Raw genomic sequence first — 18,976 nt, forward strand, 5'->3', positions numbered from 1 at the left:
TTATTGGGTCCAATCCAAGCAGGCAAGCCTCAGAAAAATGACTTTGTAACTCGTCCAGAGTGTGTGCACTATAAATTTTCCTTTCAAAGATAAATAAAAAGCCTAAATAAGTTATAGTCATCTATAACACACTTTTTTTCCTGGTGCAGTGCTTCAGCCCAGCAACAATAATTGCAGTAGCAATTCAAAGGAATTGTACGTATTTTCCCCATGACCAATGATAGGTCTAGTTCAGTGGTCTCAAACTCGCGGCCCGGGGGCCACATGCAGCCCGCCAGGTGCTATTTTGCGGCCCACGGTCTGTACTAGTGCTGCCCACTCTTGGCAGCATCCTCCAGCTTCCCCCCCTGGCCTCCCGCTCTTACCTTCAGATAATTACTGCTACCTGTAGAGAGGATTGCCAGGGCTGTAGCGATCCTTTCAGGCAGCCGTCATCCTCAGCAGTACATTTCCTCTGCTGTGATCCTGCCCCTGATGTCAGAGGAGGGGCGGGACCCCGGCAGAAGGAACGTGCTGTGGAGGCCGCCTGCAAGGAACACTACAGCACCGGTGATTCTCTCTGTAGGCTGCGGTAATTAGCTGAAACTAAGACTGGGAGGCCAGGGGGGAAGCTGGAGGATGCTGCAAAGAAGGGGGAACAAGCAGGACTTTGGGGGGAGGGGGGGAAAGATTTATAAACTATAAAAGAGTTTTACCTTATGCAAAATTGTCATTTCTTTAATAAGACATTAACTATTTTTTCTGCGGCCCTCCAAGTACCTACAAAGCCAAAATGTGGCCCTGCAAAGGGTTTGAGTTTGAGACCACTGGTCTAGTGGATTGCTCCTGCCCCATGCAGAGCCGCAAGCAAAAATGGCTGCTCTCTGTTCCATGGTCTCGCAAGACTACAACGGGAATTCGCAGCAGCCGTTTTTGTTCACAGCTCTGCACAGGGCAGGAGCGTCAGAAGATTGCTCCTGCCCCACTTTACTGCTAGAACACTAGGCTTTAAAAGTAAGATGTGGAGAGGTCTGGGAGGGAGGTGGGGATGGGTCAGAGTAGGCCCTATAGTTATTCACAAATTTTTCTTATTCATGGGTCGGCTTTACCCCAACCCCTGCGCATATAGAAGGAGGAGTGTAATGCATAAATACACTGTAATGTCATAAATGCACCAGTGAGCAATAAGAAAGCAACTATTAGCTAGTTTTATATTGCTGTGAGGAAGAGAATATAAAGTGTTTAGCAACAGATAGTAATGAAAAGCAGCTGTATACTGCTATACCTGTCATTGGCTGTACTAAGTTTCCTACAGTACGACCATTGTTGTTGCTATTGAGCGCATCCTGTTGTATGAGCTGCAAAATAATCTTTATCTTCTTATGTAACAGCAAGGTGGACAAGCAAGCCATCCCACAGCAGCTGTGGTGACAGAGAAACAGCAGATGCTGGAACAGCATCTTCAGGATGTGAGAAAGAGGGTGCAGGTATGTCTGTGTGTGTGTGTATCATACAAACCAAATGGTAAAGCATAGTCGAGCCTAATAGCCTAGTTCAAAGTCTCAGAATTGTAACTGGTTGAGCTCAGGGCTTGGCTCCACAGTCCCCACTTATACTTCTTTTTTTTTTTTTTTTTTTTTAATTCTTTATCATAAAATAACATTTAAACTTAAACAATATCACTTGATTCTCTATCAATTTAACTTAGACTTCTTAGTGCCACTGTGTATAGCAGTGGTTCCCAACCCTGTCCTGGAGGTCCACTAAACCAATCGGGTTTTCAGGCTAGCCCTAATGAATATGCATGAGAGAAATTTCCATATAGTGGAAGTGACAGACATGCAAATCTTCTCCATGCATATTCATTAGGGCTAGCCTGAAAACCCGATTGGCTTAGTGGACCTCCAGGACAGGGTTGGGAACCACTGGTGTATAGCTTTGACTCAGTTCCACGGGGTCTTGCCTGAGGAGTGCAGGCACCCATTCCCCCATCTCTCTTGCCTGTTCACCCTGTATGGGTGCGCTCCTCACAGGATCCCCCTGAAGTAATCAGGCTTTCCAAAAGTGCTCACTTCAGCAGCACATACACATTAATGCAATTGGCCTGGCTAGTTTTATTCCCTTTGATAAGGGCTAATGCTGTTGTAAAGAACATAGTAGCAAATATTCCTCTAAGTCCTTGGGACACACATAACCAGTCAGGGTTTTCAAGATATCCCATTTAATTCAGTGGGGTATCCTGAAACCCTGATTTGCTGGGTGTGCATTGAGGCCTGGTTTGCAAACTTCTGTACTAAACAAACCCAGAGAGACTGAGGCAGTCAGGCAACCCCAGACAAGTATGCCGCATGGTAGGGCATGCTGGCCAGCAGCTGAGCAGGGACCAAGAGAGAGTCGATGGTTCGGGAACTGGTATACCTGGAGGATACCGTGCAAGAAGATAGAGGGAAAGACTCACCAGATCACAGACAAGTCAGATCGAAAAGGACACAAGAGGGAAGGAAATGCAAGAAAGGAACAGGCCACAAACTCAAGTGTATGTACATGAACGCAAGGAGCCTCAGAAATAAGATGGGTGAATTAGAAGCTATGGCTCAAAAAGATAACGTTGACATCATAGGCATCACGGAAACATGGTGGACTGAGGAAAACGTCTGGTACACTGTGCTACCAGGATACAAAGTATACTGCAGAGACAGAGTGGCTCAAAAAGGTGGTGGCATCGCCATATACATCAAAGAGGGAATTGAATCTACTGGAGAGAACATGCCACAACAGACAGATAAGTTAGAGTCTCTATGGGTCAAAATTCCAGGAAACGAAAATCGGCACCTACTACCGACCCCCAGGGCAGTCCGAAGAAATTGACGGAGAAATGACGGAGGAGATTAAACGCAACTGCAAGGGAGGCAACGCAGTTATCATGGGTGACTTCATCTATCCGGGAATAGACTGGAACCTAGGCACCTCCAGCTACATTAGAGAGACCAAGTTTTGGATGCTGTTGCGATTGCTTCCTGGAACAACTTGTCAGCGAAAACACAAGAGGAAATGCAATTCTGGACTTAATTCTAAATGGCCTACGGGGACCGGCACCAAGATGTAGAAGTAGAAGGGATGCTGGGAAACAGCAATCACAATATGATCTGCTTCAATCTGGACGCAGGGGAGAAACATCAGTCCAAAACGACAGCCACAGAACTGAACTTCTGAAAAGGGAATTACAAAGGGATGAGACTCATGGTAGGGAAGAAGATTAAGAAGAGGATAAGCAGTGTAAAACGCTAGAGCAACCTTGGTCCCTTTTTAAGGACACAGTCACCGAGGTGCAAAATCTATATATACCGCATATCAACAAGGGATCAAAGAGGAAAAAGAACAAAGAACCAGCATGGCTCACTATAGAGGTGAAGGAAGCAATAAGAGACAAGAAAACTTCGTTTAAGGAATGGAAAAGGTCAAAAATGGACAAAAACTGGAACAAACACAAACAACATCAATGCAGGTGCCATAAGGCGGTAAAAGGGGCTAAAAGAGACTACGAGGAAAAAATAGCCAAGGAGGTGAAGAACTTCAAGCCGTTCTATCGATATATTAAGAGGAAACGACCCGCGAAGGAAGCGGTGGGACCGTTGGATGACCATGGAATAAAGGGAGCGCTAAAGGAGGACAAAGCAGTCGCCGATAAACAGAACACATTTTTTACGTCTGTATTTACTGAAGAAGATGTACACAGCATACTGGAACCCATCAGGCTATATGCTAGAAATGAAGACGAAAAGCTGACAGGATTGACGGTCAGTCTAGAGGAGGTGTGTAGGCAAATTGATAGGCTTAAGAGTGATAAATCCCCGGGACCGGATGGTATCCATTGGAGGGTCATCAAGGACCTGAAAGGGACCATAGCTGAACTGCTTCAACTAATAGCCAATCTGTCGATCAAATCAGGAAAGATTCCAGAAGACTGGAATGTGGCAAATGTTACGCTGATCTTCAAGAAAGGTTCGAGGGGAGATCCGGGAAACTACAGACCGGTGAGTCTGACCTCGGTACTGGGAAAGATGGTAGAGTCGCTGATAAAGGACAGCATCATTGATCACCTTGACGGACACGGGCTGATGAGGACCAGTCAGCACGGTTTTAGCAAAGGCAGATCGTGTTTGACGAACTTACTGCACTTCTTTGAGGGAGTAAATAGACAGATAGACAAGGGCAACCCAGTCGACATTCTATATCTGGATTTTCAGGTTCCGCATGAACGACTACTTCGGAAAATTGCGAGCCATGCAATCGAGGGTGAAATACTCAAATGGATTAAAAACTGGCTGGATCATAGGAAATGGAGAGTGGGGGGTAAATGGATAATACTCGGACTGGAAGAGAGTCACCAGTGGGGTGCCGCAGGATTCAGTGCTTGGACCTGTGCTCTTCAATATCTTTATAAATGATCTAGACATTGGTACGACGAGTGAAGTGAGTAAATTTGCGGACGATATGAAGTTATTCAGAGTAGTGAAGACACAGGGGGATTGCGAAGATTTGCAACATGACATAATCAGGCTCGAGGAATGGGTACATAAGAAACGCCTTCACCGGATCAGACCTAGGTCCATCTAGTCCGGCGATCCGCACACGCGGAGGCTCAGTTAGGTGCTCCCTGTTGGAGACCTGGATTTCCCGTATCCCCCGATATGATTTGCAAGAAGGTGTGCATCCAACTTGCACTTGAAACCCTGTACAATAGTCTCTGCCACAAGCTCCTCTGGGAGAGCATTCCAAGCGCTCACCACTCGCTGTGTGAAACAGAACTTCCTGACATTTGTCTTGAACCTGCTGCCACACAGTTTCAGGCTATGACCTCTTGTCCGTGTCACATCTGAAAATGTCAGTAATGCTTCTTCCTGGTCTATTATGTCAAATCCTTTTAATATTTTAAAAGTCTCTATCAGATGAGGTTCAATATGGATAAGTGTAAAGTGATGCATGTAGGTAACAAAAATCTCATGCACGAATACAGGATGTCTGGGGCGGTACTTGGAGAGACTTCCCAGGAAAGAGACTTGGGAGTTCTGATCGACAAGTCGATGAAGCCATCCACGCAATGTGCGGCGGCGGTGAAAAGGGTGAACAGAATGCTAGGAATGATAAAGAAGGGGATCACCAACAGATCAGAGAAGATTATCATGCTGCTGTACCGGGACATGGTGCGCCCTCATCTGGAGTACTGCGTCCAATATGAAGAAGGACACGGTACTACTTGAAAGGGTCCAGAGAAGAGCTACTAAGATTTTTAAGAGGCTGGAGGAGTTGCCGTACAGTGAAAGATTAGAGAAACTGGGCTTTTTCTCCCTCGAGCAGAGGAGCTTGAGAGGGGACATGATCGAAACATTCAAGGTTCTGAAGGGAATAGACTTAGTAGATAAGGACAGGTTGTTCACCCTTTCCAAGGTAGGGAGAACGAGAGGGCACTCTCTAAAATTGAAAGGGATAGATTCCGTACGAACATAAGGAAGTTCTTCTTCACCCAGAGAGTGGTAGAAAACTGGAATGTTCTTCCGGAGTCTGTCATGGGGGAAAACACACTCCAGGGATTCAAGACAAAGTTAGACAAGTTCCTGCTGAACCAGAACGTATACAGGTAGGACTGGTCTCAGTTAGGGTGCTGGTCTTTGACCAAGGGCTGCCGCGTGAGTGACTGCTGGGCACGATGGATCACTGGTCTGACCCAACAGAGGCCATTATGTTCTTATGATAATGGATTTTTTTTATAGTGTGTAAATGTGGCTCATTCAATCTCTTTTCTCTCAGTGGAAATTTTACATGTGCTGTTTCCCTCCCTCAAATTTAATATATTTCTCTGTGTTTCTGCCAAGGCAAATTGGCAGTTAGAATCCTCTCTTCTATTTCAGTTCACTCAAAGGGAGAATACATATGAGGGGATTTTTCATTCCTGCCCACCCTGACTTCCTCTATAGGGGGATCCTGGTGGGGCCCTGGTTGTTTTTTTGGGCTCCAGATCTTGGCACAGATGGTTAAGGAGATCCTGCACAGGTTCCCTCTTGGGACCTAATCCTAGTCCCAAACCCTAACCCTTGTCCTCTTGGTAAGGGTCACAAGGAACAAAATCAAGCAGTTTCTTTCTTGATTTGTACAAGGACTCTCCTGGCATCCTTGGAATGTTGGACTCGCTCTGAGCTACAACTGTGTATGAGTAACTTTGAGACATTTCACAACATGCACAGACTTGTTTCGACATGCTTGCTACTTTTTTGTACTTGGATAAATTATTGAATGCCCTTCATACTCTATTTAATCTTGAAATGTAACTATTCCATACTTTAGAATATTATTACAAACATGTTTTAAGGGAAATGCAGGTTTTCTCTAATTATGGGGCTCCGTGTTGTATTCAGGATTTGGAGCAGAAGATGAAGGTGGTAGAAAATCTCCAGGATGATTTTGATTTCAACTACAAGACGCTAAAGAGTCAAGGAGGTAAATTTTTTAAAATTATTTTTAACATTTAATAATTTTATTGTAAGATAAATACAGAAAGTCTTGCAATAATGGCTAAAATATTGATTCTTCTTTCAAATTAAAAAGGTATTGAAAACACCATAATGTACTAATTTAAATTTTAGTCCTGGAAATAAATTTTGACCTGCATAATAGCCAAGGAATAACATCTGCAGTATTTCAGTATTTTTCTCCACCGGAGTATGGTTTTTTAACTACAGTAATTTAACTGTCAGTGGGAACGCTTACAATGTCATTATTATCTGCTTCAATATCATGCATGTAGAATATTAGAGATCAGTCAACTGTAGGCCATCAATTCCATAAGTATGGATTATAACACAAACGTTAAAGACTCCACTCAGAAATATTCACCCCAGATCCTCAGCGGCAACACATTAGGCTCAAAAATCTTTCATCTGCCTAATGATTCACATGCCAACTCGTCACTGGATCTATATTTTTTTAACTGTATTATTGTGAATATAAATATTTTTAAATAATTCTTAACAGAATACTTAGCTTTGTGGTCATTGATCTAGGGCAGGGGTGTCAAACTCAAATCACATAAGGGACCGAAATCAGGCTAAGTCGCGGTGAGCATGGATAATGGGACACCAGCGCACTCGTAAAGGTGCAGTTGCCAAGTAAACTGCTAGCTTTCACTCAAGGTGTGTAAAATAACAAAAAATATATGAAAAATGACCCATGACGCAAGTTTTATCAAAATAATTAATTATTGTCTTTATTTTTCCATCATGGAATTTCAAAAGATTGGTTGCGTCATCGGAAGCTCTGTACAGTGCCAAAACGCTGGCTTTCTGACAAAGAGCTCAGTTCGATAATGCATTGCTTCCCAATATATACCTTCAGTCTAGTTTGATGACATCATTGGCTTTCAGCCAATCCACTAACAGAGGCTGTCCTAAAATTTGGATAAAGACTTCTCTTTAACATGGAATAAAAGTTCCAGAAATCATATTTTTTGTTTACATTTATTTCTGAATATACATAGACATTTTGTTACATATCCAATATTCTTTTTGTCCTTTTAAAAAAAGTATATTAAGAGAACCTGCATTTGTTACAAAGTGCTGAGAAATTATCGGCTCTCCCTGTCAGCACAGTAAAGGAGAAGGAAGGGTATTTCCCCCTTGCTCTAACTGTCAGTGTTAAATTTCACTGATATACTTTCCTCAGTGTGGGTTTCATGTACCCCCCTTCCCTTCCTATGCTGGAGACTGCTACAGGTCTCTGATTCTAATTATTTCCAGATGTTGTGCTCAGGTTTCATATATAAAATATTGGAAATTAAGTACATTCTTTCACATATCTTTCATATATCCGTTCATTCGGGGCCTCTTCCATACATAACAGATCCACACATCCAACACACTTAATACATGTTATGCTCCATTTTGAAAGATGGAGTCTAATATGTTCTTCCTAACCAGCCTAAGGCACATCTGGTATCAATTAGAACCACGAGGCTAAAAGCGGGAAAAACCTGAACAAAGAGAACAAGAGAGAGAAAGAAACATGTGTTCTGATTTCCCCTATGGTCTGGCTTAATAGCAAAATACATAAAAAGAATATTATTATGCTTTTCCTTAATATTAATCTGTAGTGTGTTTTTCTGGCCTTGGCTAAATCCATATTCATATTTTTATTCACCAACTTTTCGTATGCTTCTATTGGGCATGGCCTTAGCTAACACATATGCTTGTATCTAACTAGAGTTACCCAGAATCATACGAAAAGCAGGCATTTTTGTAGAAAAACTCCACAAGATACTGCACCACTCATGTCCTACACTGTCCATTTCATACTGCCCCCTAGAGTCCACGAGTGCCATTACTGATCAGCGGGCCGGATTTTTTATTAAGATACTTACCCACAGCATGGGCCCCAGCACCTGTGGCTGCTCCGACACTCACAAGACTTCTGTGGGCATCAGATCAATCACCGCCGCCACCAAATCCCATGCTGTGCGTCAGCAAAGGAGGGGGTTAGTCTTAGTAGAAGTATAGGGATACAACCTCTCCAACCCCACACCGGCTACAAAATAAATAAAAAAGACTTTTCCTCTCTTTTAGGTCCTAGTTCACGCTTGCTGTTTAACACCAGCTCTGGCAGGATACACATTTCAAATCTGACATATTGTAATCACAAGATAGAAAATAAAATGATTTTTTTCTACCTTTTGTTGTCTGGTCATTTTGCTTTTGGTCCCAGTTTCTCTTTCTGATTTTGTCTATCTTCGAATTCTCTTTCCAGTGTCTGCTTTCCATTTTTTTTTCTCTTCTCTCTTGCTCCAGTCCCTGTCTTCAACAGTGATGGCACAAAAGTGCACCGGACAAAGCCGTGCCGACATTTTGGCCCAGATAATTGCACACAAGACTCCAGCGTGCCGCTGTAAAAGTTAATTTTAAAGAGCTCCGACGGGGGGGGGGTGTGTGTGAGGGGAAACCCCCCCATTTTACTTAATACCGTTCGCGCTGCCGTTGGGTGTGTGTGAGAGGTGCAACCCCCACATTATACAGAAAACTTAACTTTTCCCTAAAAAATCGGGAAAAAGTTAAGGTTCCTCTATAATGGGGAGTTCCAACCCCCCCCCAGCGGCAGCATGAACACTATTAAGTAAACTAGGGGGTTCCCCCCTTGTCAGAGCTCTTTAAAATTAACTTTTCCGGCAGCGTGCTGGAGTCTTGCGCCCAATTGTCTGGGCTCAAATGTCGGCGCGGCTTTGTCCCGCGCGCGAATGACTGTGAACCGTCTTCAACATATTGATTTTTCCCTTGCAACTCTTCTCCTTTTTTCTTTTCTGCCTCTGTCCACTCAAATCTCGCCCTATTTCTCATTCTTCTCCTTCTTTTTAAATTTTCACCTATCAATTTTCCATCTCCAGATCCAACTTCTCTTCTTTTCTCTTCCCAACTGCCCTCCATCCCATCTCTCCCCCGTCTACCTGCCTCCATCCCTCCCCCCAGGTCCACCATTTCTCCCTTTCTCTTGCCAACGGTTCTCACTTCAAATATTTTTTCCCCTCTTTCTCCACACTACCCTAGGTCCAACCTCTCTCCCTTCATCTCGCTCTCTTCACAGGCCAGCATGCCTTTCCCTCCAGCGCCGGTCCCTCTCTCCTCATAGCCCAGCGTGTCTTTCCCTCCGGTTCCAGTCCAATGTCGCCGTCAAGCCGATTTGGCAGTGTTGTACGTAGCCTCAGCGATTTGCAGTGTTGTATGTGGCTCCCCTCCTGCTTTTCACCTGCCGCAGACTGTCTCCAATGATGTGCAACTTCCTGTTTCCACCCGGGTGGACCAGGTGGACGGAAGGCAGGAGGGGGAGCCAAGGACAACACTGCTAAATCGCTGCTGAAGCTGACAGACTTTCCGACATGATGGTGATGTCGGACCAGCGTGGGAGGGAGGATACGCTGGGCTGTGAGAAGGGGAAGTTCAGGAGCATTTCTGCGGGCCACATAAAAATGCCATGAGGGCTGGATTCTGCCGGAGGAGTGGATCCCGGAGGAGTGGATCCCGGAGGAGTGGAAGATAGCCAATGTTACACCTATCTTTAAAAAGGGATCAAGAGGAGACCCGGGAAACTACAGACCGGTGAGTCTGACCTCTGTTCCAGGGAAAATGGCGGAAGCACTGATAAAAGAAAACATCAATGAACATTTTGAAAGAAACGAACTTCTGATAACCAGCCAACATGGTTTCTGCAAGGGGAGATCGTGCCTAACGAACTTATTGCACTTCTTCGAAGGAATTAACAAACGGATGGACAAAGGAGACCCCATAGACATCATATATCTAGATTTCCAAAAAGCCTTTGACAAGGTGCCCCATGAACGCCTACTCCGGAAACTGAAGAACCATGGGGTGGAAGGAGACGTACATAGATGGATCAGAAATTGGTTGGCGGGTAGGACACAGAGGGTAGGAGTGAAGGACCACTACTCGGACTGGAGGAGGGTAACGAGTGGGGTCCCGCAGGGCTCGGTGCTCGGGCCGCTGCTATTTAAAATATTCATAAATGATCTAGAATCAGGGACGAAGTGTGAGATAATAAAATTTGCAGACGACACCAAACTATTTAGTCGAGCTCGGACTAAAGAGGACTGCGAAGAATTGCAAAGAGATTTGAACAAACTAGGAGAATGGGCGACGAGATGGCAGATGAAGTTCAATGTTGAGAAATGTAAAGTATTACATGTGGGAACTAGAAATCTGAGGTACAACTATACGATGGGAGGGATGTTAGTGAAAGAGAGTACCCAAGAAAGGGACTTGGGGGTAATGGTAGACATGACAATGAAGCCAACGGCACAGTGCGCAGCGGCCGCTAAGAGAGCGAATAGAATGCTAGGTATAATCAAGAAGGGTATTACTACCAGAACGAAACAAGTTATTCTGCCGTTGTATCGGGCGATGGTGCGCCCGCATCTGGAGTACTGCGTCCAATATTGGTCGCCATACCTTAAGAAAGACATGGCATTACTAGAGAGGGTTCAGAGGAGGGCGACACGTCTGATAAAAGGGATGGAAAATCTTTCATACGCTGAAAGATTGGAGAAACTGGGACTCTTTTCCCTGGAGAAGAGGAGACTTAGAGGGGATATGATAGAGACTTACAAGATCTTGAAGGGCATAGAGAGAGTAGAGAGGGACAGATTCTTCAAACTTTCGAAAAATAAAAGAACAAGAGGGCATTCAGAGAAGTTGAAAGGGGACAGATTCAAAACAAATTCTAGGAAGTTCTTCTTTACTCAACGTGTGGTAGACACCTGGAATGCGCTTCCAGAGGACGTAATAGGGCAGATTACGGTATTGGGGTTTAAGAAAGGATTGGACAATTTCCTACTAGAAAAGGGGATAGAAGGGTATAGATAGAAGAGTACTATGCAAGTCCTGGACCTGTTGGGCCGCCGCGTGAGCGGACTGCTGGGTGCGATGGACCTCGGGTCTGACCCAGCGGAGGCAATGCTTATGTTCTTATGCCCGCAAGTGTTGTGTTTGATACACGTGATCTAGGGACTGTACACCAACATGGTTCACCATGTGTTTATTCAAGGCTTAAATCTCTAATAAGAACATAAGAATATAAGCAATGCCTCCACTGAGTCAGACCCGAGGTCCATCGTGCCCAGCAGTCCGCTCACGCGGCGGCCCAACAGTTCCAGGACTTGCGCAGTAGCCCCCTACTCTGTCCTATTACGTCCTCTGGAAGCGCATTCCAGGTGTCCACCACCCGCTGAGTAAAGAAAAACTTCCTAGCATTTGTTTTGAATCTATCCCCTTCCAATTTTTCCGAATGTTTATGCACCACCCTTCTCGACCACATTTCACGAAGAACCAGTGATGTATTGGCATGTGAATCATTAAGCAGATGAAAGATTTTTGAGCCTAATGTGTTGCCGCTGAGGATCTGGGGTGTGAATATTTATGAGTGCAGTCGTTAATGTTTGTGTTATAGTCCACACTTATGGAATTGATAGTCAATATTCTCTGGTCATATAAAGAACAATATAGGGAAGGAAGGTGAATAATTGACCAATCCGTTATATATTAAATGAGTATGATCTTCAGCTGTAACAATAAACATGTCAAAATAACATTCAAGCATATTCATGGATACTTGTCAATGACAGACAACATACCCACAGCTTTACTTAAAAATTAAGGATTTTGTATTAATACAATTTAGCCAAAACTGTGAAGATCCTTGAGATTGACAAGTAGAGAAATCTGCCCCTGCCAAGACTTGACCCAGTGGTCACAAACTCAAACCCTCTGCAGGGCCACATTTTGGATTTATAGGTACTTGGAGGGTCTCAGAAAAAATAGTTAATAATAATAATAATACTAATAATTAATTTTCTTGTATACCACCCAACCAATGGTTCTGGGCGGTTCACAACAGGAGAATACTGAGACATTTCAGCACATGGTACAGTTTCATAGAACACACTATCTACCTACAATCTAAAATTATATAATAAAAGTAATACAATTGTTAAAAACATTCAAGTACAATGTTAAAAATTATTAAAAAATTAAAACATACTATGACAATAAGAATAGAAACCAAAGACCTCATTTAAATATATCAAAATTAATATTCTTATTTGTCAAATAAATAGGTCTTTAATGATTTCCTAAATGTGAAGTAAGAATTAGATTGAACAATCATCGGACTTAGCCAGGAGTTCATCTTCCCAGCTTGATACTCCAAAGTCCTATCTAAAAAGGTCTTAAAACGACAGGCATTTGGAGTAGGGAAGATGAACTTTCCAGAATTTCTAATTCCTTTTGTTGAATAAGAAAGTTTCAGATAGGAGGACAAATATGAGGGAGATAATCCAAAAAGCACCTTATAACAAATGCATCCAAACTTAAAAAACACTCTGGCCCCAAAAGGCAACCAGTGTAACTTGGTATAAGAAGGGCTAACATGATCATACTTTTTAAGATTAAAAATCAGGCAAACTGCAGCATTTTGCACCAACCGAAGTCTTAATATAATCTTTTTAGGTGACCCCAAATAAATTATATTACAATAGTCTAAAGTTGATAATACAATAGATTGAATCAGTAACCGAAAAGATTCGCTGTCAAAAAACTTTTTAATGGTTCTTAATTTCCATAAAAGCACATAACTTTTTTAAATTAATAAATCTGTATGTTTCCTAAAAGTTAATGTGCGATCCAAAGTAACACTCAGAATTTTCAAATTAGACGCTATCTCGAAATTTTGGCCCTTCAATTAGATACTTTTTTCTTGAATTTTCTCATTAGGGCTTGCCAAAAAAAACCCTTGTTTTTTCAAGATTAAGCTTCAACCTAACCTGTAGTATCCATAATTCTACCTTTTCTAAGATTATAGAAATTTAAGTAATCAATTCATTTGAGATGATCTTACAAGGTAGCAATATAGAGATGTCGTCTGCATAAATGTAAAACATTACTTCTAGACTTTGGAGTAAATGCGCCAGGGACACTAAATAGACATTAAACAACGTTGGGGATAAAGGAGAGCCCTGCGGTTGATGTCTTATTAAAGAAATGACAATTTTGCATGAGGTAAAACTCTTTATAGTTTATAAATCTTTCCTTTTGGCTAAGTCTTAATAATAATATTGTAATTTATCGCTAAAGAGACATATGATGAAGAAACTGTTTTGTTTTACTTTTGTGATTATGATAAACATACCGAGGGCCTCAAAATTGTACCTGGCGGGCCACATGTGGTTCCTGGGCCGCGAGTTTGAGACCACTGACTTAACCCATGTTAGTTGAGCCTGACTACTTAATATGCAACCAGATAAAGGGGCTAGATGACTTGGAAAAGTCTCAGTAGGACTGGCTGACTCCCACTTCCTCATCAGTAAATCCCTCTTAATTGTTTTGATTTGGGTCCAGTAGCATAGTGGTGACATAGAGCATGGTTTTAATGGGCAAATGAAACATATTCTGGTACATCTATATATGTGCAGTACCTATAGTAGAGAACCAATTTGAGTGTTGGGTTTCTAACATTTTTATTCTGTCCTATCCAATAGATGTGTCGGATCTGAATGGGAATAACCAAGCAGTAACTCGGCAAAAAATGCAGCAGCTGGAACAAATGTTGACAGCTTTGGATCAAATGAGAAGAGTATGCTCTGTTTAAGCTTCTCACCTGTAGATTTTGATATTTCTGTATCTCCCTGCCAGAAATTATTTATGCATTTTGTATTTGGAAGAGAGATATTCACAATTCTCTTCACTTTTTTTAAGAGCATAGTGAGTGATTTGGCTGGGCTGCTATCTGCCATGGAGTATGTTCAGAAAACACTGACTGATGAAGAACTGGCTGATTGGAAGAGAAGACAACAGATCGCCTGCATCGGAGGACCCCCTAATATCTGCCTTGATCGACTGGAAAACTGGTAAAAAAACGGGGGAAAGCAAGTCTGTCTCTATATGTCCTTGTCACTGTATTAAAGTTTTCCATGTTAATCTTGTATTTCTTTTTTTAATAGGATAACATCTCTGGCAGAATCTCAGCTTCAAACACGGCAGCAGATCAAGAAACTGGAAGAACTGCAGCAGAAAGTTTCCTACAAGGGTGATCCCATTGTGCAGCATCGACCAATGCTGGAGGAGCGCATTGTGGAGTTATTCAGGAACCTAATGAAGAGGTATTAAATGGATGTGGGTTGCTCAAAGCTGCTTGTACAGGTTTAAGGGGTTTAATTATTATATTTAAGAATGCACAGTAAACACACAGCATAACATTAAAGTAATACAATTTATATAGCAAGGTTCCAGATTTGCATGGGGAAATGTCTGTATGTAAGAACACTTCTGCAAATGCTGTTGCATTTAATTAGGGTCAAAGAATCATAAACCTATCATATACGATGAGGGTTCTTCAAAAACTTTCCACATTTTAATGTTTTCATGGGAAATGGTTGGGGCAGGAGAAGTGGTAAGAGGGCATGTTGTAGAATGTCATGCAACTAGTCAGCTAGGCAAGCCTGCTCACCTTGCAGTTAGTGGGAGAGCTGTTATGCTATGGTGAAGATGGCTGTTAAACTTACAATTTGCACCAAAAAGGAACAGTGATCTATCGTATGTTTTTTTTTTGTGGACAGAAAGTGTTCTGGGAGCAGAAATTAATCACCGCATGTGTGCTCTATATGGGACAAAGTTCTCTCTCATAGAGTCGTCTATGCTATATCTTATTTCCTCTTCCTCCTCGTAAGACTTATAGTCCCACCCACCCAGGGATCACTGCTCATATATAGAGAACCAAATAATCAGGAATACTCAAATCAATTCACTTCGCAATCAATCAAGATGACCTTTATTCTATGCAATCACTGTGGTACTTTAATTCCAAGACACACTATTTGGAGGCTTAAGGCTTGCCCCATCTGTCTTCAACTTGCTAGTATTAAGAAGGAGCTCTGCAAACTTACAATTAAAGCAGCTTCCATCACTCCACAAAATCATACCAACTTACCACAGAGCACTTTAATAGATGGCTCAAAGCCTGGTGTCATCAAGAAGTCTTTAAGTACATAGGAGGATAGGGTAATACATGGAAGGACAAGAAGCTATGTTGTACTGATGGGCTACATATTTCCATAGCAAGAAAATGAATCCTTACGGAGAAACTTAAACAATATGTTTCTAGGCATTTAAACTAGAAAGTGGGGGTGGCATATGTATGAAGGACAGTTATAGAGGCCACCCCCAGCAAAAGACAAGATGTTGATGGTAGTAAAGATTGCAACATAAGCATTATCAGCAACTCACTTTTTAGCATTGCAACGGGAAGTGAAACGAAACAAAACAACTATACGAAAAAGGAGATTACTGCTGCAAAATAGCTAGAAAGCAATGACCACACATGCTCGCAGTCTAAGCAACAAAGTCTGCAAGCCCTGATGTTAGAGGCAGATCTGTATATTGTTGCCATCACAGAGACATGGTTCAGTGACTCCCATGGATGGGATGTAAACATACCGGGATATAATCTTTTAGGAAGGACAGAGATGGTCAAAAAGGTGGAGGAGTAGCTTTCTATGTAAAGATCGATATGCAAGCGACTAAAGTGCAAGGGACCTGGGGAGAGGAAGAAGCAATATGGATCGCTCTGAAAAGAGAAGATGGAATTTCTATTTACGTGGGTGTAGTCTACAGACCTCCGACTCAGTTGCAGCAAATTGATAAAGATCTCATTGTGGATAGCCAAAAGTTTGGAAAGAAAGAGGAGGTGCTACTGTTGGGAGATTTCAACCTGCCAGATGTGGACTGGAAAGTTTGTCTGTGGAATCGGAAAGAAGTAGGGAGATTGTGAATGCCTTTCAGAGGCTCTGCTCAGACAAATGGTGACGGAAGGAACCCACAAGGGAAAAAGCGATATTGGATCTGGTCCTCACAAATGGGGAGAGTACCTCTGTTTGAGTGGGTGCCCACCTGGGAAGTAGCGATCATCAAACTGTTTGGTTTGATATAGCAGCTAAAGTTGAGAGCAGTCGCACAATACTTAAAGTCCTAGATTTCAAATGTATAGACTTTAATAAAATGGAAGAGTACCTGAAGAAAGAGCTGTTAGGATGGGAGGACATAAGAGAAGTAGAAAAACAGTGGTCTAAGCTGAAAGGAGTGATAAAAATGGCTACGGACCCTTATGTGAAGAAAGTAAATAAAAACAAGAGAAAAAGGAAACCGATATGGTTCTCCAAACTAGTGGTGAGGAAAATAAAGGCAAAACAGTTGGTGTTCCTGAAATATTAAAAAAAACAAGAAAAGGAGTACAGAAAGGACCACCGGGTGAAACTGAAAGAAGCCAAGAGAGAGATACATGTGGCGAAAGTGCATAAGAACATAAGAATAGCCTTACTGGGTCAGACCAGTGGTCCATCAAGCCCAGTAGCCCGTTCTCACGGTGACCAATCCAGGTCACTAGTACTTTGCCAAAACCCAAGGGGTAGCAATATTCCATGCTACCGACACAGGGCAAGCAGTGGCTTCCCCCCATGTCTTTCTCAATAATAAACTATGGACTTTTCCTCCAGGAACTTGTTCAAGTCTTTCTTAAAACCAGCTATACTATCTGCTCTTACCACATCCTCTGGCGGAAGAGCAAATGGCTAAAAATGTAAAAAAGAGAGACAAAAATTTTTTCAGTGAAAGGAGAAAGATGAAAAATGGAATTGCTAAACTAAAAGATGCTGGGAACCAATATGAGGAGAGTGATGAGGAGAAAGCAAATGTGTTAAACAAATACTTCTGTTCTGTGTTCACGGAAGAAAACCCTGGAGAAGGACAAAGATTGTCTGGCAAAGTAACACAAGAAAATGGAGTAGATTCTGCGCTGTTCATAGAGGAAAGTGTTTATGAACAACTTGAAAACCTGAAGGTGGACGGGATCCATCTCAGGATACTGAGGGAGCTCAGAGAGGGTCTGGTGGGTCCTATTAAAGACTTGTTCAACAAATCTCTGGAGACGGGAGTGGTTCCTGGGGATTGGAGGAGAGCAGATGTCCCTATTTACAAAAGTGGTCACAGAGATGAAGCAGTAAACTACAGGCCGGTAAGCCTCACTTCGGTTGTTAGAAAAATAATGGAAGCGTTGCTGAAAGAAAGGACAGTGAACTTCTAGAATCTAATGAGTTACAGGATCCGAGGCAACATGGTTTTACTAAAGGTAAATCTTGTCAAACGAAACTGATTGAATTTTTTGATTGGGTGACCAGAGAGAGCTGGATCGAGGACATATGCTAGATGTAATTTACTTAGATTTCAGCAAAGCCTTTGACACGGTTCCTCATAGGAGGCTCTTGAACAAACTTGAAGGGCTGAAGTTAGGAACCAAAGTGGAGAACTGGATTAGAAACTGGTTGACAGACAGACGCCAGAGGGTGGTGGTTAATGGATGTCACTTGGAGGAAGGAAAGGTGAGTAGTGGAGTCCCTCAGGTTTCTGCTGGGGCTGATCCTATTTAATATGTTTGTGAGTGACATTGCTGAAGGGTTAGAAGGAAAGGTTTGCCTTTTTGCTGATGATAGCAAGATTTGTAACAAAATAGACACCGAGGAGGGAGTGGAAACCATAAAAAAAGGATCTACAAAAGTTAGAGAAATGGTCTAATATTTGGCAACTAAAAATCAATGCAGAGTAATGCATTTGGTGATTAACAATCTGAAGGAGCCGTATATGCTGGGAGTTGAGAGACTGATATGCACGGAGGGGGAGAGGGACCTTGGGGTGATAGTGTCCGAAGATCTAAAGGCGAAAAAACAGTGTGACAAGGTGGTGGATGCTGCCAGAAGGATGCTGTGCTGTATAAAGAGAGGCTTAGCCAGTAGAAGAAAGAAGGTGTTGATGCCCCTGTACAGGTCTTTGGTGAGGCCCCACTTGATTGTGTTCAGTTTTGGAGACCGTATCTGGCAAAGGACATAAGAAGATTTGAAGTGGACCATAGAAGAGCGACGAAAATAGTAGGAGGTTTGCGCCAAGAGACGTATGAGGAGAGACTGGAAGTCCTGAATATGTATACCCTAGAGGAAAGGAGGGACAAGGGCAGATATGATTCAGACGTTCAAATACTTGAAAGGTATTAACGTAGAACAAAATCTTTTCCAGGGAAATGGTAAAACCAGAGGACATAATTTGAGGTTGAGGGGTTGTAGACTCAAGAGCAATGTAAGAAAATTCTATTTTACGGAGAGGGTGGTGGATGCCTGGAATGCGCTCCCAAGAGAGGTGGTGGATAGGAAAACGGTGACAGAGTTCAGAAAGCGTGGGATGAGCACAGAGGATCTAGAATCAGAAAATAATAGTAAATATTGAAGAACTAAGGCCAGTACTGGGCAGACTTGCATGATCTGAGTCTGTATATGGCCGTTTAGTTGAGGATGCTCTGGGGAGGGCTTCATTTGCTGGGAGGGTGTAGATGGGTTGGAGTGAGCTTTGGCGGC

The 18,976-nt window shown here is 42.6% G+C and overlaps 1 protein-coding gene across 7 annotated transcripts in view; it reads left to right on the forward strand.

Annotated features, from left to right (window-relative positions):
- The window catches only part of STAT3 (signal transducer and activator of transcription 3), a 160,184-nt gene that overhangs the window by 44,440 nt on the left and 96,768 nt on the right, over positions 1–18,976 (forward strand). For all 7 annotated transcript variants that reach the window (XM_033917770.1, XM_033917772.1, XM_033917769.1 and 4 more), the window contains 5 exons: positions 1,371–1,466; positions 6,393–6,474; positions 14,063–14,157; positions 14,280–14,431; positions 14,525–14,683. In XM_033917770.1, the coding sequence (XP_033773661.1) occupies positions 1,371–1,466; positions 6,393–6,474; positions 14,063–14,157; positions 14,280–14,431; positions 14,525–14,683 (584 nt within the window). The remainder of the gene's footprint in view (positions 1–1,370; positions 1,467–6,392; positions 6,475–14,062; positions 14,158–14,279; positions 14,432–14,524; positions 14,684–18,976) is intronic.

This window comes from Geotrypetes seraphini, chromosome 13 (assembly GCF_902459505.1).
Source record: "Geotrypetes seraphini chromosome 13, aGeoSer1.1, whole genome shotgun sequence".
Taxonomy (NCBI): Eukaryota; Metazoa; Chordata; class Amphibia; order Gymnophiona; family Dermophiidae; genus Geotrypetes; species Geotrypetes seraphini.